Raw genomic sequence first — 25636 nt, 5'->3', positions numbered from 1 at the left:
TGGTTAATATTTAGCTTTATGTAAAAAAATATTAATGAATGGATGAGATTTTATATATGTTCTACACGTGAGGTTATCTATCATGAGATTCTATATATACCCGTAGCAACGCACGTGCACTTAACTAGTAAATTAAGAATACGATATAAGCCTGACCTGTACTATTTCTTGGCCCAAGTCTTACTGATGCATCACACAGGCTAAGCCCAAAAGCAGAATTGTGCGGGTGCTGGGTAACTGGGTTGGGCTCCCAAATCCCAATGAACCATTCTGTACGTCGAGACTTTTACTTACGTGACATTATAAAAGTTGATAACTATTCAATAAATTATTAAAAAAAGTTAAGTTCTCGTGGATACCATTGCTCTAAATTTGTTTTGCTTTTTATGCCATTTTTGTCAGATTTAGCGCTAATAATGTTGAACCGCGAGTGTGAAAAGTCAAAAATATTCTCAAGCCTAAATATGTAATAATTTTTTTTGAGCATCTTAATGACCTTAAATAAAAAACTCAGAACTAAAAAGTTGCAGATCTCCATAATATCTATAATTTTTGTATAAAAATTATTTTTGTTGAATTTCTTACAAAAAGATATGATTTGATATGATTATTATATCTTAGAAAAAGCATATTTTTTATACAAAATAAAACAAAAATATTTTTATATAAATATTGTAGATCTCGACGAGATCTACAACTTTCTAGTTTTGAGCTCTTTTATTTGAGATCGTTAAGATGCTCAAAGAAACAATTAGATATTTAGATGTTTTTATATCTGCACTTTAATACCGTTAGAGTCAAATCTGATGTAAGTGCGACAAACTCAACTTTTTAATAACTTATAAATAAATATTATCAAAAAAATAACTTATAAATAAATAACTACTAATGTTTATAATTTTTATAATGACATTATATGTAAAGGCCTCCAGCAACTTCCCTTCCACGAGACGGACCGGCAGAGGAAGAAAAGAAGCGAGCCAACCAACAAGGACAAAGCGGCCAGAACCACGCGTCACGCGCGGCACGCGCCGGTAGACCCCCAACCGCCCGACGGCGTGCTCTGCGCTCCGGCGGCCTGCGCGACTCGAGCCTTTCCATTCCATTTCTTCCCCCCACGGCACCGGCTGGTTTCACTCGCACCCACACATGGCCACATAATCGCTCGCTCCTCCGCTCTCTAGAATTCGGACCCACTAAACCCTCACTCACCCAGACGGCCCGCCCTCCGCCGCCGCCATTTGCGCCGACCGCCGTCATCCGGGCGAGGATCGCGGAGGCGAGGGTGACCCCGGGGTTTTGCGGAGGGTTTTGAGGGGGTTTAAGTCCAGGCCGCTCCGTTTGCGCGTCCAGGGGAGGAAATGATGAGCATGAAGAGGCAGGGGCAGGAAAAGGACAAGATGGCCGAGGAATGCTGCTTCGTTTGCAAGGACAGCGGGCACGACCTCCGCGTATGTGACTCTAGGTAAGGTATACGTCTGATTCCGCCGCCCCGATTAGCTGTATTGATGATGAACATGCGGGGTTTTTTTGGGGGTTTTCTGTGTCGATCGGTTGGCTCTTTTGGTGCGAAAAAAAGAAGAAGACTAGAATTCATCGCGATTGCTCTTTAATCGGTTGCGTGATTTCGTTCTGCTGTCTTGTTCCGGCGTATTTCATATTTGGATGGCTTGCGGAATGCAGCTGGGTAGATGTTGGTGCAGCGATTCTGCGTGGTGAAACCACCCAGTCCCCTGAATCCACCTGCTTATGTCTCTGCTGGCTTGGGGAAAAACGTCGCCTGGTTCATTTTATTTTTCAGTCCAATCGTTGCCAACAGCTTTGCTTTGCTAGCTAATTTTGCGTCCTGGTCCTTTCCAGGAACTGCCTCAAGGCTTACCATCCAGGCTGTGTCCAAAACAAAGATGAGGGGTTCATATGCGGTGAGAACTTGTACGCTGTCCATTTTACCATTCCTGTCCTGAATGTGTGGATGATATGTTAATGTCAAACAATAGTTTTGATTGGCGTTTTACATCACACATGTGCTGCACGATCATGATGACCTACCCATTCGTTGAACATGACCATGCATCCTAAATGTGTGCCTGGTTTTATGAATCTGTAATGGTCCGATACAGGGAAAAGTGTTTCTGGTCAATGACTGCTATGAAAAGACAATGTCCTTCAATAGCTCTGCAGATGTTGATGCTTGAGGGCTGGTATGATCTGTTGCAATTAAAATCGTGCACCCTTCAGTCACAAATACTTGTACTTGGATAACATCAGTCTTAAGAAGATGTACTTTTCACGAGTATTTTATATTGCGGTAAATTTGTAGAATCCATAAAATTTGTACTGTGGAAGTTTTTTCCAAAAGAAAAACACCATACATATGCTTTTTGTGTTCCTAGTATGCATATTTTGGAATATATTGATAACCATTGCTTTAGAAAGTTTGACTGGAAGCTTGTCCAAAAATTGGTTGTCACTCATGTTCACTTGTTCGTTTCTTGGTTACGGCCACCTATCCTGAAGTACAAACCGCCTTATGAATTTTTTTTGAAAGGAACCGCCTTATGAAATTATCCTTGTTCTTTTCTGTGCTTTCAACTGTTTGCTATTTTACGGAGGTACCTGTTCCAGCATTATGCAACATGGAACAGAAATACAACTAGCATTTCAGTGCCTCCAATAAAAACTTGTAAACAGTAACTATCCAACTTCTTTTGTCTGACAACACATCAAGCTAACCAGGAGTTAAATAGTTGCACATAATGAGCATTTTGCACCTGACATATATGATCATGAAATGTGGAATGTCTGTTTTAACCTCTTTTATGAAATATCTGTTTTAGCTTCTGTACTCTTGAAATCTATTGTAATTCATTCGTGAGCCTAATTTTGACTTTGTACAGATTGGCACATATGTGTCCAGTGCAGAGGATGTTCTGATTATCAGTGCCTGTGCTGTCCACTTTACTCTGTTTGCTATGCCTGCCTTGGAAAACAAGAATTTGTGCAACTGAGAAAGCAAAATAAGGGATTCTGCAGCACCTGCTTGAACCTGGCTATCGCGATTGAGAAGAATGATCCTCATGTGGTAACTGCATGCATGTACCCAACTATTTTTCTGAATCATTATACTGTTCTCAAATGCACTAGAGGCTGCATGCCATTTCACTAAAGAAAAAAAATCCATGTATTATCCACACAGCCAGACTCACATGTGCCTGACACGCTCTGCTCTCCTGCATTTGCTGCTCATTATGGCTTTCAAGCATTTCTCTATTCTTAAAGCATCAACGGCCGTTGTACTGAATGATGTAGGAGCTCATACACAATGCCATCAAACGAGCTTTACATGCACAAGCACGTCATCTCATTTTTCATCTTACTTGCTGGCTTCTCTTGCTCATGGATAAAGCACAACCTGGAAGATAGTAACAGCTAGCTAGGTGTAGCATGAGCATATGGCATTGGCCCCCTCTTGATTTTAGCTCATGCTCTGCCACTGATCACACACCCACAACACTCCTAGAACAAGAATGCCACAGTCTAAGTGGATAAAACAACCCAGATTCCTCAAGTACAATATTGGGTCTTTACTAGTCAGTTCTCGAAAAGAGTTTGTTGCTTGCTATAAAGTTCACCTTTAGTTCTTCCCCTCCATAACTTTGTTGGATTTCTTTGTGGAAAGAATTCCAAAGTTGTTTATACTATATAAAAAAAAAATACAATTTGACCTCTGCAACATGTTTTTTTCTTCTTCTATCTTTTCTGACAAGTGTTCATGTGCATCTCCAGGCAAAAACATATAATTACGAAATTTTGTTTAAAGACTACTGGGAAGGAATTAAAGATGCAGAACATTTGACATTGGTTGACCTGGAAGAAGCTAGTTATATTCTGAATAGAAAGCTTAACTGTAAAGGAGTGAATTTAGAGAGATTTCCAGCTGTTGATCACAAGTCAGATGAAAATACATCTCCTGATAATGGCGCCAATGGTACAATTCCTTTTGACTCTAAGGGAAAACAGATTAAAGCGAACACATCACAGAAGAACAAGTCAAATAAGAGAACCTATGTTGGGTGGGGTTCCAAAGAGCTAATTGGGTTCTTGTCAAGTTTTGGAAAGGATACGTCAAAACCTCTTGATGAACTTGAAATTATTGGAGTTGTCAAAGGGTACATCAAAGAGAAGAAACTATACCAGGACAATAAGAAACTTCGTTTCTTGTGTGATGATAAGCTGCAACCCCTGTTTACGAGAAGAAAAGTGAGATGCAAAATGATCCGTAAGTTCTTGGCAGTTCATCTAGCTTCAAATGCTGTTTCAGAGGATGAAAGTTTTTGTAGTTCTGAAGATGATGATGACACCCCAGTTATTAAAAAGAGACCTCGGAATAGTCTGGAGCCAAAGATTGCTAAGAGGGTCTCAGAAGGAAGCAAGAGACATTTTGCCGCCCTTACTCAGAATAATATCAACCTAATCTACCTGAGAAAAACTTTAGTTATTAGTCTTTTGACGAGTCAGCCAGACACATTTGAACAGAAAGTTGTTGGCTGTTTTGTTAGAGTCAAGTGCGGAAAAAATGTGCACAGCTATGAAATACCTAGAAAAGCATACCTTCTTGGACAAGTAACAGGTATAGATCATTTGCAATCATTCTTTATTAGGTTTGATGGTCTAGTTCATTTGTCAAGAAAGGAAACTACTTTCTCACGTGCTGTTGGATAAACCTGTAACAGGCATCAAGAAGTCTGAAAATGAATACAAGATAAATGATACATGTACAAATATTCTCTTATGTGTTACTGGTTTGTTGGATGATATCAGTATATCAATACTCTCAGATGAGGACTTAGCAGAGGTACTATCTTTTTTTTTTAATCTAGTAGCATTTTAATGCTATTAAGTTAGTTGTTGCTGATAGGAAATTAAATTTAGTGCTACATTTGTTCTAAAGTAGCTTGTCATTACTAAGTAGTTTGTGCAACATTGGCTCACTTATTCAATATTTAGCCTTTTTTGCCTGAATAAAAGATGTGTTGGAATAATTATGCGTTTTCCCTTGGTAACAGGATGAGTGTGGTGATCTTATTTTTTTGGCCGAGAAAGGACTACTGAAACGGGCTACTGTTGTAAGATCATATTCTGAATTTTTCTTCTTTTTAATGTAGTGGCAGTGCATAACCATTTGATGATTTGAATATGTGGCACTGGATGGAGTAGACTTATCATGCTGTTGAATAAATGATTTCTTTCTTTCACCTTTGACGTCCATTGCTCTAGTGATGAGAATATTTTGTATTTGCATGCGTTGGATGTATGTGTACATTTATTGTGAATCAATATTATGGCTCTCATTCTAACATATTCACATTGCCAATTACTAACGCAAATCTGTGGATGTATCTCATGTCATGTCAAATAAATCACAGATTCCTCTAGCATACTCCAGTGCTAAAGTAAGATAATTCCTATACAAATTCAGTAGGGGATCTATGCTTCTTATGCTCTAAAGAACGCTTAGTACAATACAGAAGGGCGCTTGATTTGCAGGGGTAGACTGGCCTTGTCCGTCACTCCAGGGACACCTTTATTTTTGGGATGTTTCCCGGGAGTGTGGTTTGTGAGGGGAAATATCTGTGGTCGGTTGTTAAGCCGCAGTCTTTACATAAACTCTATTCTGCTTAATTGAAATGCAGAGCTCCTGCCAATTCGTTAATACGGCCAATCCAGCAGCAATAACGGAAGCAGCAGCAATTAGTGGATTCATGGTGAAAAATGATCTAGGCAATTTTCCTTGGTTGCTCTTCCTATTGGATGTTTAGAACACTAGCAAATACTGAGGAGTTATGAGGGTGTACAAACCAGATTGTTTTGTTAATAGAAATGAAATTTACTAGTCCATAGAGATAAAGGACCACAGTAATATTTTCTATATGTTATACGCTAGCTAGTTAGAATGATGGGAAATGTTTTGGGTATGGCGTAGGTGTTACTTTATTTGTGCCAGGTCATGTCATGGACGGTTCATACTCTGTACTTGTTGATAGTTGAGGATCAACCGAAACTCTAGATCACATTATCCTGGGATGTGTCTTCAGCAGGGAGGTTTGGACTGTCTGTCTCAGGGCGTTCCGCCTGCTTAGGCTAGTCCCGGCGCAGGAGGAACGGATTATGGTTTGGTGTACAGCGTCGCGCAAGCTTCTTCCAAAGGAGCTGAGGCGCGGTTTTGACTCCTTATTCTTTCTGGTTGGCTGGAATTTGTGGAAGGAGAGGAACAGACAGACATTCGATTCAACCAGCCGGCAACCGCTGCAACTTGCCCAACTCATCTTGGAGGAGGCTGCTCTCTGGTTCGCGGCAGGGTACAGACCGCTAGGGGTTCTCGACGGTCGGCGCTCTGGTTGATCTGTGTGGTGCTTTTGTAGTGCTTTGGTCTTTTTCTCCTCTTTGTTTTTCTCTCCTTCGCTGTCCCTTTGCTTGTGTGAGTGTGTGTCTGGTAATCTGGGGATTACCTCTTGTCAACTCTGAACTCTCTGCTTAATGAAACACGTGCCATTGCATGTTCTCGAAAAAAATTTCCGTTTCTGGTTTTCCACTACTCCCTTCAGCTATTAAAGAAAATCATTGGACACTGGCAGTCTTGTAAGCAAATCTGCAAATACCATTTTTAATACAGCAAGGATATCATATTGGCAATATAAACTTCAAACTCTTTGATATTTACCAATTACCATCATTTCTCATGGTGACACTACGAACAAGGGAAAAAAATGTCTTGCAGACATAAAAGCCAGCCTGTTTGCGAAAGGGCCTCTAGCTGAATTGGTTAGGTGGCTTGAGTAGTACTCCTTGGATCCTGAGTTCGTCTCCTCGTGGGAGTGAATTTTCCGGCTGGGTTTAACAAAATCCACTCGTTCTCACATGGGCTACGTCCCCTGCAGCCCGATTTTTTTTAAGACAGCCTGTTTACCTAAGGTTGCACCTATTAATATGTGTCAGCTGTAAATACTTAAAGATAGAGTGTCTCCTGTTCTACTTGAGTTTATAATATGCATATGCTAAGCTCCTTTGTTAGTTTTCTGAGTTCGCTCTTTTTGGCAGGCTGACTTGGAGGAAAAGGTTTCAACTGTGTATACAGACATAGTTAATCATGTAAGTGCACCTGGCAGTTCAGTGAATGCCATTGGTTTGCTACTTCATGCTTTTGTATGTTGGATGGGAAATGTATGCAGATAGATACAAATTAGAAGTTTTACAAGTAACTGGTTGTCTGAATCAACTGAAAAGGAGTACTTTGTAACTCGTACCAAGGACATAGTGATTTTCATGACATAGTATCAATATCAGCATTTTTTTTGCTTTGAAACTTGTACACAATTGCTGTTCTCCTCTTTTGCTTAGAAACTTGAATTATTTGTCCACCATACTCTAATTGATACAGCTATTTTTTGGAAGTCCTGTAGGTCTGAATGGCAGTATTACCTGCATCACATACTCTAATCTTTTGCATCTATTAGACAACATTTGATGTCTGAAGGCAAAATTTTAAATTCTCATGGTAGATTCAGCTCTTCATTGGTCCTACTATTGTACTGATATATCTTTTCTTTCCATGTGTTATGTGTGCATCTAATATTATCGATGACATTGGCATTTTCCAGTGGATTGAAAGAGAACTTGTGAGACTAGAAAGAAAGATCAATATTGCGCAGATGAAAGGGTTACAAGTAGAATATCCTTTCTAGACTGACTGTGATCATCATGTATTAGTATTAGTATAGTGTTTCATTTTGTTAATGTCATCTTGCTTTCATATTTCACTGTTAGTAGTAGTACATATTCTTAGGACCATTGAAGAAACTTCCCACAGGATTTCTTCCTTGACCCATTCTTTTCTACATTGGTGGAACTACTGGGCCAAAAAAAACTTTTAAACACACCAGCTGAAAGAAAGCGTCGTCTTGAAGAGGTTCCAGAAATTGTTCCTGATACAGAATGCGGAGAAAAGGAAACTGAACTCCAAGCTGCAGCAAGCAACTCTTCTCAAGAGAATAGAGGTGCTAACACTTGAAATTTTGGTTTCTTAAAGCACCTTTTCCTTCCTTTGCATCTGTTTCACATTCCTAATGGTCCCAAATACCTAAGCTGTTACATGCTCGATCCAAATCGCGCTTTTGAAGCCCTGTAACTTGTACCGTTTGTCATATAATCAAAAAATTTAAGTAGGGGCCTCCCCTGCTTATCCTTCAAAAAAAATTGCACTGTGAAAAAGTAAGCACAGTTAATTTATACAAAATGGAGCTAATTATTTTGTCGATGCGTCATTTTGTTGTTAAGTAACACCATAATTTCTGTTGCAATTGAGATATGCATATATTTGCCCTTGCAAAAGCTGACTACCTATTACTAAATGGAATTCCGTTCCTACAAGTTTGCAGTTGTTCATTAGCTATATTTAGAATGGAAGTATTCAGATGAGTTGATTTGGAGATGATACAGCAAGCCATGTATCATCTGTTTTGAAATATTAGAAGTGATATTTAGTTATGAAAGTACATTCTGAATGGTCAATGCAAAACCATTTTCAGAAATATTACTGAAACTTAAGTTTAGCATGCTGTGAGTTCGATTCATTTAGATTTTATACTCTACTCCAGCGACCTATGCTCCCGCACAGGCTAGAATCTTAGGAGATAGAAGCATTTGATGTTACTGTTTAATAACTATGACCAATAAAAAAAATTATATTGATTAGCCATAAGCATTCTGCATCTCTCGCCTTTTTCCCTTTCCTACAAATTATTTTAAATTTTGTATAGACAAAAGTGAAACTAATGGTAGTTTTCCTCCTGCTTGTCTTGCTTTGTTTCAGGTGCCGCTCATCAAGTAGTTGATTCTTTGAATGTTCTTAATGGGGAACTGTCAAAAGGTATGATTGAAATCTACATTTGTTCGCTTTACACCCTTTTATTTCAAATTTTATATTTTGGGAGGACCAAAGGTTCCGTAACAGTTCTCTGTTCTCCACCTTTTCCTTTTAAGTAATTTCTATTCTTAACTTGTACTGCTAGATGGAACTAATGTCAAGTTTGGTTTCTCTTTCTACTTGCTAAGGGCTAGGCTGTGGTTGGTATGCTGTGCTGGGGAATCATGATTAATTGTAGTATGTTATACTGTTGAAGCTCCACAAAAGTTGCTATCGACTGATTACTACATCCAAACTTAGAAATAAATTAGTGGTTTTGGAAAGCCATTATAATGCCATCGGAGGCAAAGACCTGCTTATCTTGCTTGCTCTCCACCTAATACTAAAGCCTACTTGCTTGTTCCAGGTGCTACGGAGCAAATACACGATTGTTTGAACGTTCTAAACAAAGAATCATCAGAAGGTTTGATTCAGATATGATGTTTTGAAAATTACACTACCTGTTTTCTTTTGTTTACCTTATAACTTCCATTATGTAACTAATTGCTATCTATGGGCTATTTTGGTGATTTCGTCTGCCATCAGTTGCATCTAAGCAAGGTGATGCTACTCGTGAAGCTCCTTCTGAAGGTTCTGTACTGTGATTCTTATCTAGTGCTAACACTTTTCAGACAACAATTTGATTTGTATGTTCATTCAACTTGGAATCAGTCCAAGATATATTTTATGCGCATATAAATTTTAATTAGAACTTGATTGAAACTAATAAGGATAATAAATGATGGAATGCTTAAATGTTTTAGGGTCGTTATTTATATTGAGTAACTGGAATTCTGAAACCAATTGAACACCAAAACCATAGGATCACTTAGTCATGTGGGTTGCACTAGATACTAATAGTCTAGCATGGTGATGCCAAGAAACCCTGATAGACCACCAAATGCTACATTCAATAGCAGTGATAAGGTAATACCTCCGCATGTATAACTCATTTGTGTGCATGCGGGTATGATGTTGATAGAAAATTGAATATATTGTTATGCCCAAAGATCATGTCAGTTATGAACTGCTTGATCATAAAGCCATTTCTTCTGATATATTGATCCTGTGGAATTAATGCTGCTAGTTTTGGATCTTATGTATTCATTTTATCCATGTAGCTCATGAAGCCTGCCTCAGTGGTGTTACTCATGATCCTGCACTACATTCTCAAATGGACGATGCTCAAGGTTTGCTACTCAACACCTTTGCTAATGTGATGGATTCTTGCAAGAGCTTCTAGAGGTTTCTAATATTTGCATGGTTGGCTCCCATTTCTTAATAATTACAAGTTTGGTCATATTGGTTTAGTATCAAATGGAATCTAGATGACTGGGCATTTGTTGCATTTTCCCCATTCAAACACATGGATTGCTATTCTGATTGTATTGGTGTTTATCGTATCCTGCTGCAGAAATAGGCATTTGCTCTTTGCTGTGAAGACATTGCACAGTGATTTATTTCAAATAAAAAAAAAGACATTGCTCAGTGACATATTATTCTCTATCCTGTCGTTAACCTCCTAACAATTTTCTCTTTTTTCTGCAATCACATTTAACTTTGGCCTTGTTTAGTTCGCAAAAATTTTTAAGATTCCTCGTCACATCGAATCTTTGGTCGCATGCATGGAGCATTAAATATAAACAAAAATAAAAACTAATTGCACAGTTTATCTGTAATTTGTGAGATGAATCTTTTGAGCCTAGTTACTCCGTGATTGGACAATGTTTGTCAAATAAAAACGAAAATGCTACAGTAGCCAAAAACCATGCTTTTTGCGAACTGAACAAGGCCTTTATTTGTAAAGTTGATGCAGATGATAGCCCAACTCAAGCCATGAACATTGACCAAGATGAAAGTGACCACTCCCGGCAAGCTGCCATGGCAAAGGTTAATGAAGCTGTAGAAGTCATCGATCTAAGCAGTGATGACGATGAGGACCCTCGCACAGTGCAACATAAGCCAGAAGGCAAGGCGATGCATGCTCCAGGGGCCATGAATCGGGATGTTCACCTGGAGCAGCGCGAGCCAGCATCTGCAACCATGAATGGGGTTCTTCAGCCGGAGCAGCGACAGCTAGCTCATACAGCCATGAATGGAGTTCTGCGCCCAGAGCAGCAAGGGTCAGCAGGTGCAGCCACGAACGGCGTGTCACCTTCGGCGCTCCTGTGGCAGTGGCACTACATAGACCCTGAAGGAAAGACCCAAGGGCCATTCACGATGATGCACATGTTGCATTGGAAACGACTGGGCTTCTTCACCGACGAGGGCTTCCGAGTGTGGAAGACGGGGCAGACTTCTGAGCAGGCTATCTTGCTTAGAGATGCCTTCTTGTTGCATCTGTAGCCTGCTCTCGTCGTCGAAGCTTTTTGGATCTCGTTTCGTTCCCGGTCTGGACCTCATGAACATGGAACACCTTTTGGTCACCTCGAGGCTCGAGCATTGTGCCATTGTCGATGCATGAATGTTCAGTGTTCAGTCTCAGTCTGGGTTGGACATCGAAATGGACCAACATGAACATTTTTTATGGTTAAAATAGTAACATTTTCAAACGGGCTAGTACGTGCTACCTCCTATATTGGCCTTGTTTAGAGAAATTTTGCAGAATTTTTCAGATTCTCTGTCACATCGAATCTTGCGACATATGCATGGAGTAATATAAATTAAGAAATATTGCGACATATGCATGGAGTAATATAAATTAAGAAATAATTAATTACACAGTTTGTATGTAATTTGTGAGATGAATTTTTTGAGCTTAGTTAGTTTATGATTGGACAATATTTGTCAAATATAAATAAAAGTGCTACAGTTTTTATTTTGTAAAATTTTTGCAACTAAACAAGACCATTGTGTACGTGCGCGAATGCGAAAGGGGTTTTCTGTGAGCCATTTCGAAGACGCCGACCGCCCAGAAGACTACCGCCACCGCCCCTCCTGCCGTGCCCTGTGCGTCGGGACCCCTCCTACAAAGCCAAACTGTAGTACTGAAATCGTTATTGAGATTTAAAAGCCAAACTGTAACTTGAAAGCTTCTACAAATTGCAAATACTGATGCAAGATGAGAGTTCTAATATTACTTGGAAGCCAACAAGATTTACAGTAACTTGGAAGCCAACAAATTTGCTGAGTAGTACTGAATCCAAGTTATAGAAATTGTTCACAAAAATACTAACACAATTGCTATGATTTGTCAGAAGCAGGGAACAAAGTATTGAAGGAAATCAAAATAAATACCGAAACACTATGAGATAAATAATGATAGCTACTGACACAGATACTAACAACAGCTACAAATATGTCAGCATCGTTCACTATCCAGTAATACTCAGCACCGTATACTAACAACAGCTAGAAATATGTCAGCATAGTAAGAGAAGTACTAGAAAAATACAAAGTACTTAATAATACTGACAAATACTAAACACGATGAGTTGTCATTTCAGGGAATGGTATAAAAGTTGCAAACTATGGGGTAAACAATAATCACATCCCCTCCAACAATGGTCAAAGAAGAAAAAAATGATTACGGTTGAAAAATAGCACATAATGTACAACGGAGACGTCTCACTCTTCAACCACTCGCTACCCAGGAATATCACTAATAGTAATAGCCTACGGTCACTACGGGATGTACACCACTTGCTCAACCAGTATGGTTGCCCAAGAACGGAAGGAAAAGCAATCATAGTTACATCAGAGGTTAAGTTACGCCTGAGCGAAACCACAACAATGTCTGAATTTAGCGCCTGACGACCTTGCCAACTTGACGCTGGTTACGAAAATAACTCAGAAGGACCTGTGCCTGCACATACAAAATAAAAAAGTTAAGCTGTTTAAACTACTACGGCATAACATATAGGTTTGTCTTGCAAGTTTTTACTTCTCAAACATGAAGTACAGAACTGAAAGTGTCAGCTTATGCTTATGCCAATATGATGCGGACTGGACTGCAAGTGCAGTTTATGCTTATGCCAATATGGTACGGACTGGACTGCAATTGCAACTGTACCTTCTCTCTTGCACGGGCCGTGCCTGATTGCGATAACGCCACCAAAGGAGGCATGGCACCTTCCTGGAGCACCAGGCTGCAGAACCTGCTGTTGTTCGTGCAGAGCTGCAGCAAAGCAGCAGCAGCGTGCTCCTTCGCCCGTGCTGAGCCCAGCTCAACAACCTCAACCAGCACCGGGATGCCACCTGCCTGAGCAATACCACTCCTTCCCTCCTGCACCGTGGCAAGGATTGCCAAAACGGCGACGGCCTTGTCAACCATCCCAGCTGCTGGGTCCATCAGCTCCACCAGGTGCTTTACAGCCCCAGCCTCAACAATGCGGGCCTTGTTCTCATGAAATATCGATAGGTTGAAGAGAGCCGTTGCTGCATCCTTCTTCCCCTGCGCGCTGCCATCTTGCAGCAGGTCAACCAGGGGTTTGATCGCTCCAGAGCGTCCGATTCTGGCCTTGTTATCTTCATTTACTGAAAGGCTGAAGAGAGTTGCAGCTGAGTTTGCTCTTGCCTCTGGGTTACCTGTCTCAAGAACGTGGATGAGAGGCTTGATGGCATCTGCACTTGCGATGGTGATCTTGTTGTTGTCATCTAACGACAAATTCAGGAGTACTGTTACAGCATTTTCCTGCATGCTGGGATCTGCAGAATAAAGAAGATTCACCAAGAAGGGTATAGCACCGCAGTTTGCAATGGCAATTCTATTCTCCATGCTGTGCCTTGAAAGAACCAGCAGCTCTCCTATTGCTGCCCTTTGGAGATCAGTACACTCATTTTTCAGATCCTCAATAAGTTTACAAACTTTATTATCGGCACTAGCAAAATCAGATCTTGAATCCATTGGAACAGCTTTATCTGATTGTTGCTGCCAGACTAAATGATTTCGAGAACGAACACCACCCAACCTTGGCAGCCAATTTGGTTTTGAGAAGGTGGCAGTTGGGCCATTCCTTGTAGTCTCTGATGCAATGCTGTTACTTGAGACCTGTTCCTCCTTATTCTTCTCAACGACTTCAAGATGGTTGCTGCTCGAAGAAGCACTTGAGCCAATATCACTACTGATACCGTTGCTTTGGAGATGCTGCTCAACATCAGAAGCATGGAAACCATCCTTTCTCGATTGCACAAGGGCTTCAGAACCATCAGTAGTCGCATTGCATATTATTAATTTGTTTGCTTCAGTAGCTGCAATTAGTAACTTTGAAGAATCAGTTTCAGAATCATCTGTGTCTTCAGAAGATGAAGCCTTGGAGATTTGATCATCTGAATCAGAATTCTCATGCAGCAAGTTAGGATGACAACTGTCATCTGATGATATCATATGATCTGGTGAACCAAACTTATTTGTCCTTGGAGAGTTTTCAGAGGAAGGAGATTTATCACTTGTTCTACCATTAATCGGCTTGAGGGAAACAGAAAAGCTCAAACTCAAGAGTTTCACAGGGTCTGGTAGCACTACACCATGTATCTCAGACCAATTTTCAATCAACTGTTTGACAGTGTAGTTAGGAATCAAATTGCTGTGTCCCAAAGTTTGACGTGTCTTGGGGCAGACATTGTAACCCAAGTCAAGCCATTTCCTGATGAAAACCCGTTCATATGTTTGACCAGTAGCCACAATCACTGGATCTGACATCAGTTCAAGGGAAAGGGGGCAACAAAAATCAGCAGGTATGGGCACTCCATTAATACTATGCATCTGTTTTTCTTCCACATGTTTCTCAAGCATATGGTTGACTAATTCAGAGATATGGTTGATACCATCTAGTTCTGAACTATCCTCAGCGCTGACTCTTGTTCTAATTTTGGCAAGGGCAACAGCCTCCATCAACAATTCTTGATTTGTGGACAAGCTCAAAGAGACTTGGATATTTGTCAATGTCTCTGACTTTGGCATAAATTTTTTGACAAGGTCCCTGGAAGCCTCCTTGATGATACCCATAATTTTCTCACATTGAAATTGCTTTATTTTCTGAAATTTGCAAGAACCAAAGTGATTAGAATATGAGATCATATGAAAGGAGTGCTACTGATATGACAATAAAGCTTTTTCATTACCTCCAAGTACACTGAAACACAATTGGTTTCTGGTGGTGTCACTTCAGAATTGACAACTTGGCACACTTCAAGCACATAATTTTGCATCTTGGTAATAAGGGACTCCACCTGCATAACCTTCATATAATAATTTGCAAGTATTAAATAACGAAAGCATTGTATAAGCTACAAGTTGTGTCTTATGTGAATGACAGTAGTAAATGGAAGGGGTAAGGGAATTACAAAATAAATTTTGCTCATCATCAAATCCCAGCTTCCAACTAGCTTTATCGCATCATTGATGGTAGCATCCAGTTCCTCAAGAAGAAGAATTTTTCTATCATCTAGAGTAATCTGGGGAAGAACTTCATCGAGGACCAGCTTCAGAAGACCCAGGATTTCATCAATCTTCCGGCAGTATCTTTTAACTAGCTCAGTTTCTACCACACTACTAGTAGACAGGGTACGAAAGTTTGAAATACTGCTGATTATTGACACTGGCACCGATTCCTCCATTGGCCTGTATGAAGATTGAAGAGCATAATGCAAGTCTATTTTAGCTGCAGAACTCACCAAAGCAAAAAGGATGGACTGGACAGTTCTGGTACCGCTTAAGGAAATTTCAAACGCCATTTATGAGTCTTACTCCACTTAAGGAAATGTAGACAATCCAACATGCAAGCACATCTCATAAAGTCATCACTGGTATAGCCTATCAAATGTATTGGACCTTAAATTGCACATACTTTCGTTCCTATCTCTTGAAATGTGGAAATTTAGGCATGAGAACAACGAATTATTATCATACTCAACGCGTGCAAAAAGCTGGCGATCAGAAACTCCGCCTAGTGCAAAGAGTACTGTACCCATACGCCCATTAAATCCCATTCCCCTCCTAAACCCTAAATCTGTCGTAATCACAGGGCCTCTAGCCAAGTCGAAACGCAGGATCACCTCAAACACCTGCTGCTAATCCCGAATCCAGACTCAGAGCGCGCGCGTGCGCGTGTGCGAGCAGGTTTACGCACCTGCTTGCGCACGAAATCAAGCTTCCATCCCCTCTAATCGCAGCACTTGAACAACCACCAAATCACAAATGCAACAGGGACTGCACGGGCCGATCCCAGAGCAATCAAACGGGCATGATTACGATTACGACGATACAAGGGGACCGGGCAACGCTAGGAGCGAAGAAAGCTAGGCATTCGAGGCGGGGGGAGACAGGCGGGTTTCGTACCTCCGGGAACTCCAATAGTCCAATGGCGGTCGCCGCCGTGAGCTCCACGCGGGTCTGAGAGCCTGCGACGCGGGGGCGAGGACGAAGACCGTGAGGCCTCAGGCGCCTAGAGGAGTGTGAACACGAGGGGGAGGCGGCAGCGACCAGAGCAAGGAGGCCAACGGACGGAGTTGTTGAGAGTGGAGCCAGGTGATGCAGGTGCACGGTGGTCCAGGCGCTTTCCTACACTGACTGGTGGGGCCGGTTGGGCGGGGAGCGACGGGCCTCCGCTAGACCCGGTGCACGGACGCGGTGCAGGTCCGTCTGCGGCTGCGGGACGGCTGCAACTGCTCCCCAAGTCGCGGGCCCCGCAGCCGATCGCTGATTCCCGGCGCGGCGCTGCTGGGTTGCTTGTACTACCGGCCTGCACGGACTGGGAGGTGGGGCGCGGTTTTTCTCTCAGGAAGTGGGGCCCGCCCGGCGTGCTTTTTGATTCGCCCATACCGCGTGTACGGACCGAGGTTCGTACTGACTGTAGGGGCCTTGAATACTCGGCTATGCATTGGAAAAACAAGGCAGGGGTACATCGTTTCAGGCCTGGTTTAGTTCACCCCGAAATCCAAAAAGTTTTCAAGATTTTCTGTCACATCGAATCTTACGGCACATGCATGAAACATTAAATATAGACGAAAATAAAAACTAATCACACAGTTTGACTGTAAATCACGAGACGAATCTTTTGACCCTAGTTAGTCTATAATTGAACAATATTTACCACAAACAAACGAAAGTGCTACAGTTCCGAAAACTTTTCAGTTTTCGGAACTAAACAAGGCCTCAGACTTTCAGATCCAAAACGACTCCGCACAGTACAGTACAGTCAGCACTAACAAATTTGAAGATTTTTCTCTCACAACAAATCAGCTAACAATGTTTTTTATCATGATTTATTAGCCAAACAAACAAGACAATTCTCAAAAAAAAACCAAGCAGTAAATGGCAGATTTATCGCAGATTTCACGAAGCCATTGCCCGTTGTAGAGCAGTGGACGGTGCCTGCCAGGCTGCACCGAAACACTACTGTACTGGACTACAGCACAGCACAACCCAGAGAAACACATGTGATTTTTAAGATTTCTCGTCACATCAAATCTTTGTACATATGTATAAAGTATTAAATATAGACGAAAATAAAAACTAATTACACAGTTTATTTGTAATTTATGAGACGAATCTTTTGAGCCTAGTTACTCTATAATTGAATAATAATTGTCACAAACAAACGAAAGTGCTACAGTAGCCAAAGCCAAAAAATTTCGTAAACTGAACAATGCCAGTTCACTCTAAAAACCAAAAAAAAATCAAGATTCTCTATCACATCGAATCTTACGACACATGCATCAAACATTAAATATAGACGAAAACAAAAACTAATTATACAGTTTATATGTAAATCGCGAGACGAATCTTTTGACTCTAGTTAGTCTATGATTGGATAATATTTACCACAAACAAACGAAAATGATACATTAGCGAAATCTAAAATTTTTTCGCATCTCAACAAGGCCTGAATCCTCAACATTCAGAACCTTTCGGCAACTCTCTTGGGCCTTGGCCATCAGGTCTGGCATCAAATGTGTGCAGATGACACGTAGTACTACCGATAACAATTTTAAAATCTTCCACTGCGTTTGTTCGCTTAGCATATTCCTGTGCGGTACAGGTCAGGTCGACACAGCAGCTGAATGCAGCCGCGAGAGGCGGCCTTCTCCCAACGTGAAAGCAAACACGTGATCGATCACAGAAATAATGTCGAAACCTGTCTGCGTACTAGGAGTCACGGTCCTGCCCTGTCCCATGGTAGCTGTGCACACCGATTACTCGCTAATGCGCCACTAGCTAAGCCATTGTAGTTAAATTATAATGGGGCGATCGATCGACCTCATCTCACCTCACCAGGGCAGCAAATTAAGCATAAAGAAACCGTTGGAACCGTCTAGACGCCCTTAAACAAATGGCCGCTGGCTTATCGCGGACTGAGATCATACATGGAGTTAGGTTAGCGACTGCTTTCGCCCCCAGCTGGGCTTCCTAATCAGACGCCATTATATTAGAGAATATTACTTCTTTTTCCCTGTGCCGAGTGATCCAGAGACAGACAGCCAGCCAGGACGTGTACAAATGGATGTATTAAACAGCTGCTTCTAGTTGTGTACTAATAAAATTAAGGACGATGGAAGCAGCTAAGCTAGGTGACCCTTTTTTAAACAGAGGAGGCCGTCACGTACATGTGGTGTATGTGAAAAGCTGGGAAGCCATAGTTAAATTACTATAGCTGCTATAGTTAGAAGTAATGATGCTAGGTTGTGCTTCATGCATACGTAAACAAGTACCTACTGCTACTGGTTTCTAGATAAGAACAACGCGTGTGGGTATGACTCATCATGCATGCCATGCATTCTGTTTCTTCTTTAATTTCCGGCTTGCCTCTCATCCCAATTTTTTTCTTTTTTCTTTTGTGTGTGTGTGTGAACTCACGCGTAACACTTTTTAGCGAAAGGTGCATCTTCTTTTTTTGTTGCCACACGGTTCATCTCACCGTTGCATGCATCCATAAAAGCATAATTATGCGCCAGATCAGATGATCATCAGTTCATCGCCAAGAAAAAAAAGATGATGATCATCAGTTGCTTGGAGGTGATCGAGAGAACGAACTAATATTTTGTCGTGCAAACTATATACTCGAAATATATGATGACGCAACAGTCGATCGATCGGCTTTTCCCACCATATCTGCTTTTTAATTTTAGATTGGTACGGTGGCTACGAGTAGTGTACGTCAGTATCGAAGATGGGTGACAGTGTACACAACCACAACCGGTACGCAGCACATCCGATCCATCGGCATCTTATCCCTCGCTGTAAAGTCACCAGACTTTCAACCGCATAGCTAGCTAGCTAGCTGCTCTAGGCTCTAGCTGGGGATCGATCGGAACGACGACGGAGGAGGACACTACTGGTGAAGTGATGAGCACGATGTCTACGTTGCTGATGGGATATGCATGATTAAACACCCCCCCCTTTTGGGATTTTGACTAATCATATACATGTATATTTATTTATATTATACTCCGGCGGGCCTACAGAGGTTATTGGCCTCGCGCGCGCTCGTTTATTAACCACTCGAAAGCTAGCTAATAGCAACAGTTGTGCACTGTGCACAGTACGACTTAGGCCTTGTTTAGTTTTTTTTTGGTTTTTGGATACTGTAACATTTCGTTTTAATTTCACAAATATTTGTCCAATCATGAATCAATTAGGCTTAAAAGATTGGTATTATTATTTACAGGTAAATTGTGCAATTAGTTTTATTTTCGTCTATATTTAATGCTCCATACATATGCCACAAGATTCATGTAACGGGAAATCTTGAAAAAATTTTGGTTTTAGGGTGAACTAAACAAGGCCTTAGGGCGTCCCAAATGGTTCTCAAATAGCTAATCCAGGAGGAATTCTGTTCGTTATCAATGACAATTTACAAATAGCTAAATACATGAGACATATAAATAAAAATAAATAAACACTATAGTGGAGAGTTATGTGAGAGAGAGGTATTTCAGCATCCAAGCATTAGAAAATATTAAATTCATTTTCAAACTAAGAAATTGAAATATTTTTTTTGACTCTAAACAATTTTTAATACAAAACTTGTCCGTTACAAAGTTATAGATTGCGTCGATTTCTACAATTTTAGTACAATGTTTATCTCAATCAGATTTTGTATGAAAAAGTTTGTGTCGTAACAGTGTTTGTCTCGATGTCTAGAGTTGACACCTTCAGAATGACCCTCTCTGCTATTAGCGACAATCATCTTTGTTAAACGATTAATAATAGAGACGAGCATCGTATATTCCTAATTATGTCTGATGAAACCCTCTTGTATTTGTTTGTATCTCGAGCCGGCAAGCTATGTCATTAGCCATCATCATGTGTCATACATCCCATCACCATCTACCCCGAGAGAACTGAACGTACGGCAGGGGGATCGGATCGCGCGCGGGGAGAAAAAACGCGCGGGCAGAAAGAAACCAGTCACGCACATTAGCCACCAATTTCCTGGGGCGGCATCCGCGTGATAGAGAACACACACGCACGCACGCACGCACGCACGCACGCATGAAGTGATCTTGACATACTAGCTAGCTGTTAGCCTGGTTATTACCCCAGTTGCAGTTGGTTGATTCGCCTGGGCAATAAGCATATTCCACGGGGCAGAACGATCGGACAGCACACAGCAGATAGGCACGGGGACAAGACACGACACGAAACCCGTACTACTACGCGAGACTAGCTAACCGGCCGACACGTCGTACCAACGAGCCACTAGTCAATGTGCAGTTGTGCACCGACGAATCGTTGTCTTCTCGATTGATCCGGCCGGTTGGCGCTGCCTGATCGAATGGCGATCGACCTGGTGGCCTGAAAGCAGCCGCGTGCGTGCGTCCCAGCGCGATCGATCGATCGAGTCGCTGAGCTGGGCGTCCGAACTCACCCGCGCTTTTTTCCAGTTCGTAGCTTGGACATGGACGTGAAAGGGATCGAGCCGGAGGGACGGGCGGGCGATCCGCGAGCGTGAAGGCAAGGCAAGGCAAGGAAAAGCGCGCGGGCGGTGCTGACTGTTGACTAACGCCGCACGCAGCCTGACCTTGATCTTGATGGAATCTAGCTAAATGCGGGCAACCTAATCCACCGCGCGCGCTGCGTCGTCACCGGTATCAGCTGAGCGCGCGTGGCGTGGATGCGTGCGTGCGTGCAGCTTTGAGCGGGTCGTCTCGTCTCGTCGCTCGTGATTTCGTCGAGCATATCCGCATGGCGCATGCTGTGCGCACGCACATTTCTTCGTCACGTGTGGATTTACAGGGTTCGGTGTTCGTTCGGTCGCGAGCTTGTTCCACCGCCTTTCAATCAATGGTCTTCTCTTGTGTGCGGCATCGGTGCTCTCTTCGATATTATATAAATGCTTAGTCCATCGGTTCAAAGACAAGAGTATAATTCTAGCTATAACAATTAGTTAATCCATCTTAAATATTTTTTTAATAAAAAATAATGATGTTTATGATATCAAATAGATAAGATTTATTATGAAATATCTTTATAGGTTAAGGCAATGTTTTTTCCCTATGAACTTAGTTTAACTTAAAATAGTTTGGTTTTGATTTGTACTCTTTTTAATTAGATGGATGGATATATTACCAAAATCGCAAAATAATCTATAACCAAAATAGATTCATCCATGAAATGTATTTTGATAAATGCATTATTTAATATCATAAAAGTAGATATAGTAGTATTTTATATAGATCTAATTAGAGTCAGACAAGTTTAATAGGGCAAAATCTAAAAAGCTTACATTACATCTTAGAATGTTTAATAATGCATTATTTAGTGTGTACGTAATTAGTATTGGAACTAATTAAACTTAGTAGATTCTGACTAATGATTACTTAAAATGTATTCATATGTATGATTGCCTTAAATATATATTCATTCACTCCGTCCTAAAATAATTTGCTATTCAAATTTTGCCACAAAAAAAATACAAGATGATGCGAGGTCCATCGCATGCGTATGAAAATAAAAGATAATATCAGTAGCCAGAAGCTTTGTGGACCAGCGTGAAACTAAAAAATAACATCAATTTCAAAAAGAAAAAGAAAAGAAAACTGCGAGACTTGATGCTGCGAGAATATCCTAGCTTTTTCTGTAGGTGTAGAAGTGTATTCCCCCCCCCCCCTGGTTCTATATATTTTTATCTTCGTAGTGAAAATGTAAGGCGTTACATCTACGTTAAATTCTAAAATTCTAAGTTATTTTAGAACAGATGAAGTAGATTATAAGAACATATTCACATTATAGATAACTCTTAACACAACCCGCTCTTTGGATAATGATGACAAAGATGATTGTAATGGTATTTTCAAATCCTTACAAAAAGTCTACACTTTGTCACATTTATTTTCGTCATAGGCTTACGTATGCTGCTGCCCTAATACATATCTCCTCTATGATAAGCAAGCTGCTAGTGACGCTAGTCCATTTGATTCCTATATAAATCTGCAATTATGGCCGTAGCAATTAATTTTATATACTCAACAAAGGAATCAAAATCTCATAGCAATCATAATCCTAAATGCTCCAAAATCAGCTAGCTGGCTCTCCCTTATCTTCGTTTTTTTTTCCATTCTTTTTTCTCTTTTTGAATTTGAAAGAAAAGAAAAAGAAAAGAAAACGGCCGGGCGTGGTACTAAGGCCTTGTTCAGTTGAGGGAAATTTTTGGTTTTGGCTACTGTAGCACTTTCGTTTGTTTGTGACAAATATTGTCCAATCATGGACTAACTAGACTCAAAAGATTCAGTTCGCGAATTACAAGTAAACTGTGTAATCAATATTTGTTTTTGTCTATATTTAATACTTCATGCATGTGCCACAAGATTCGATGTGACGGGGAATCTTGAAATTTTTTGGAAAAAGGCCTAACTCCCAAGTCCCAACTACGCACCTACCGCGCGCATAACTCATGGGCCGCCTGCCTCATCATCTCCAGCGTCGCCGTCGACTCATCCTTATCCTCCCCCATCACGCTCACGGCTCACCCCCGCGGCCATCCGTACTCTCCCGGCCGCCCCACCGCGGCCGCCCCGACGTGTCGCGCCGCCACCGGAAGGTCCCGGCCGGGGGCAGCGCGCGCCCAGCGGTGGACCCCTCGCGCCAACGCTGACGCGAGCGCGCGTCCGTCCAAGAAACCTGACGTAAGCAGTGACAGAATTGGCGCCGCCTCTCGGCGCCCACGTGTCGCGGTCAACCGGTCAGAGCGGGGCTCCACGTGTGCGCTACCGCGGGGGGCCGGCGCACGGGCCACACGTGTCGCCGTCGCCCGCGCCTATAAATGCCCGGCTCCGCACTCGGAACAAGTTTCAAGCCCTCCTCCCCTCTTCCTCCCATTAGCAGCAGCAGCGTCGACCAGCAGAGCACAAGCCGGCAGCGATTGAGCGAGGGAGGAACACGATGAGCGGCGGCGGTCAGGATCTGCAGCTGCCGCCGGGGTTCCGGTTCCACCCGACGGACGAGGAGCTGGTGATGCACTACCTCTGCCGCCGCTGCGCCGGCCTGCCCATCGCCGTCCCCATCATCGCCGAGATCGACCTCTACAAGTTCGACCCATGGCAGCTCCCCAGTACGGTGACCGTGAACAATTTCAGTTTTCTGGCCGGCGGCCGTGATGATGTTGATCGACCTGATCGATTATATTGATGCCGTGCATGATGTATGTGTGTGTGTTCAGGGATGGCGCTGTACGGCGAGAAGGAGTGGTACTTCTTCTCCCCGCGGGACCGCAAGTACCCGAACGGGTCGAGGCCGAACCGCGCCGCCGGGTCCGGCTACTGGAAGGCCACCGGCGCCGACAAGCCCGTGGGCACGCCCAAGCCGCTCGCCATCAAGAAGGCGCTCGTCTTCTACGCCGGCAAGGCGCCCAAGGGCGAGAAGACCAACTGGATCATGCACGAGTACCGCCTCGCCGACGTCGACCGCTCCGCCCGCAAGAAGAACAGCCTCAGGGTAAGCTTGAAATTAGAAGCACCTCGCCGTCCGTCCGTCCGTCCGTGTTCTACGACGACGAACGTAACGTAAATTCGTGTCATCATCGCGTCAAACAACACAAAAGAAAACGAAGAAGTCGACGATAATGTGTTGCTTTCGAAATGAATGCGGGGATAAGCGTGGCCCACGGTTTTGGGCCGCTGATTTTTCTTTTTTCTTTTTTGGAATGGGCCATGCTACTAGGGGGGCTGCACCGGCGCAACTTGCCCAAATGATTCGAATGGGTCGCTGTCCTCGGTGGGGAAGCATTCGATGCCCATGGCGAACCAATCATTTTCGCCCGTCGCGCCCTGCGACGGCGACGGCAGCAAAGACGCAGAACAACTGGATATATGAATATGAATGAATAGAGTTCTTGTGGGGTCTGGGATTAGACATCGAAATGACGCTTTGTGATTCTTTTAGCTCTCATTCAATTATCAGTTTGCGCTAGTGCTTACGTGATCATCATATCTGACAAATTGTTTATTTCTGATGATGATGGGTGCAGTTGGATGACTGGGTCCTGTGCCGCATCTACAACAAGAAGGGCGGGCTGGAGAAGCCGTCGGCGGTCGCCGGCGGCGACCACAAGCCGATGTTCGCAGCGGCCGCGGTGAGCTCCCCACCGGAGCAGAAGCCGTTCGTGGCGGCGCCGGGCGGGCTTCCCCCATTCCCGGACCTGGCGGCGTACTACGACCGGCCGTCGGACTCGATGCCGCGGCTGCACGCGGACTCCAGCTGCTCGGAGCAGGTGCTGTCGCCGGAGCAGCTGGCGTGCGACCGGGAGGTGCAGAGCCAGCCCAAGATCAGCGAGTGGGAGCGCACCTTCGCCTCCGACCCCGTCAACCCCGCCGGCTCCATGCTCGACCCCGTCGTCGGTGGCCACGCCGGCGACCCGCTGCTGCAGGACATCCTCATGTACTGGGGCAAGCCGTTCTAGACGAAGACGACGACGCGATCGAAGGTCATCAATCAAAGGGGGGAATTTATTTAAAAAAAAAGAAGGCGCTGCGGTTGGTTGGTTGATCTGTCTTGGGCAGCGCAATGCAATGCGACGCAACCGCTCGGTGTGGGCTTGACTCAGGCGAGCCGCCATTGTTGACCTCGTTGAGGAGGAGATAGGTTATGAAACTATAGCTGGATTGGATAAGGCGGCAATGAGACCGTGTGGCCCCGCCGGAAGGGAGGGAGACGGACGGATGGCACAGTGCATTGGGTGGTCGATCGTGCGCGGCATGTGTGTGTGTGTGTGTTCTTGTACATATACATACAGTACATGATTGGTTCAGTGCAGGGTTTCTGTTCCTTCATTGGTTAGTAGTAATTCTATTTTATAAGGTCCTGTAGTTGCAATCTCCAATGGGGGTAGGTAGTGCAGGCTATATAGATACTCCATTTGTCATCGTCAAGCTTCGAGTAGCACAGAGTATATTGTAGCTGTTGGCTCTTTGAAAAAACTGAAACGGGAATTATGTTATTTCGATCATTTTGCTGGTCGCGTCTGAAGAAGTGCTGTTCGTCTGTATTCAACTATCATGTTCGCTTGGCTGCCTGAAAGGTACAAAGAATTATCCACGGTTTTTTTTAATAATATTATTAAATAAAATAACTGACTGATTCGCCGGATAAATTTAAGCGAACAAGGTAAGCTGGTTTGGTTTGGACCCGTTGTTTTGCAGGCTTGCAGCGGTGCTGTATGCTGGAGTTGTGCTTATGGACGAAGAAACGTTTGTGAACCACACGTTGAAGGGGGCAAAAACGTGCTGTGGCAGACA

The 25636-nt window shown here is 42.8% G+C and overlaps 3 protein-coding genes across 4 annotated transcripts; 2 read left to right on the top strand and 1 right to left on the bottom strand.

The window, feature by feature from the left end:
* Nucleotides 847-11559, top strand: LOC8061474 (zinc finger CCCH domain-containing protein 44). 2 transcript variants are annotated; one of them, XM_021455653.1, is made up of 14 exons: nucleotides 847-1465; nucleotides 1861-1922; nucleotides 2898-3082; nucleotides 3787-4630; nucleotides 4734-4855; nucleotides 5067-5126; nucleotides 7099-7149; nucleotides 7659-7729; nucleotides 7897-8054; nucleotides 8870-8926; nucleotides 9330-9386; nucleotides 9509-9553; nucleotides 10084-10152; nucleotides 10779-11559. In XM_021455653.1, exons 1-14 carry the CDS (start codon nucleotides 1362-1364, stop codon nucleotides 11306-11308), a joined length of 2415 nt encoding a protein of 804 aa, XP_021311328.1. In that variant the 5' UTR covers nucleotides 847-1361; the 3' UTR covers nucleotides 11309-11559. The 2 variants fall into 2 exon arrangements, with proteins under 2 accessions (XP_021311328.1, XP_021311327.1); XM_021455652.1 differs by having other exon boundaries at nucleotides 10770-11559.
* LOC8061473 (U-box domain-containing protein 4) lies at nucleotides 12327-16410 on the bottom strand. Its single transcript, XM_002456707.2, has 5 exons — nucleotides 16242-16410; nucleotides 15248-15524; nucleotides 15026-15142; nucleotides 12975-14939; nucleotides 12327-12767 (listed from the first exon to the last, which is right to left on the bottom strand). Exons 2-5 carry the CDS (start codon nucleotides 15518-15520, stop codon nucleotides 12705-12707), a joined length of 2418 nt encoding a protein of 805 aa, XP_002456752.1. The 5' UTR covers nucleotides 15521-15524; nucleotides 16242-16410; the 3' UTR covers nucleotides 12327-12704.
* Nucleotides 23198-25367, top strand: LOC110433924 (NAC domain-containing protein 48). Its single transcript, XM_021457048.1, has 3 exons — nucleotides 23198-23454; nucleotides 23563-23837; nucleotides 24370-25367. The coding sequence occupies exons 1-3, from the start codon at nucleotides 23286-23288 to the stop codon at nucleotides 24799-24801; spliced, it is 876 nt and encodes a 291-aa protein (XP_021312723.1). The 5' UTR covers nucleotides 23198-23285; the 3' UTR covers nucleotides 24802-25367.

This window comes from Sorghum bicolor, chromosome 3, assembly GCF_000003195.3.
Source record: "Sorghum bicolor cultivar BTx623 chromosome 3, Sorghum_bicolor_NCBIv3, whole genome shotgun sequence".
NCBI lineage: Eukaryota > Viridiplantae > Streptophyta > Magnoliopsida > Poales > Poaceae > Sorghum > Sorghum bicolor.
The sequence above is the reverse complement of the archived record's forward strand: the minus strand, read 5'-3'. Positions and strand labels throughout refer to the sequence as shown.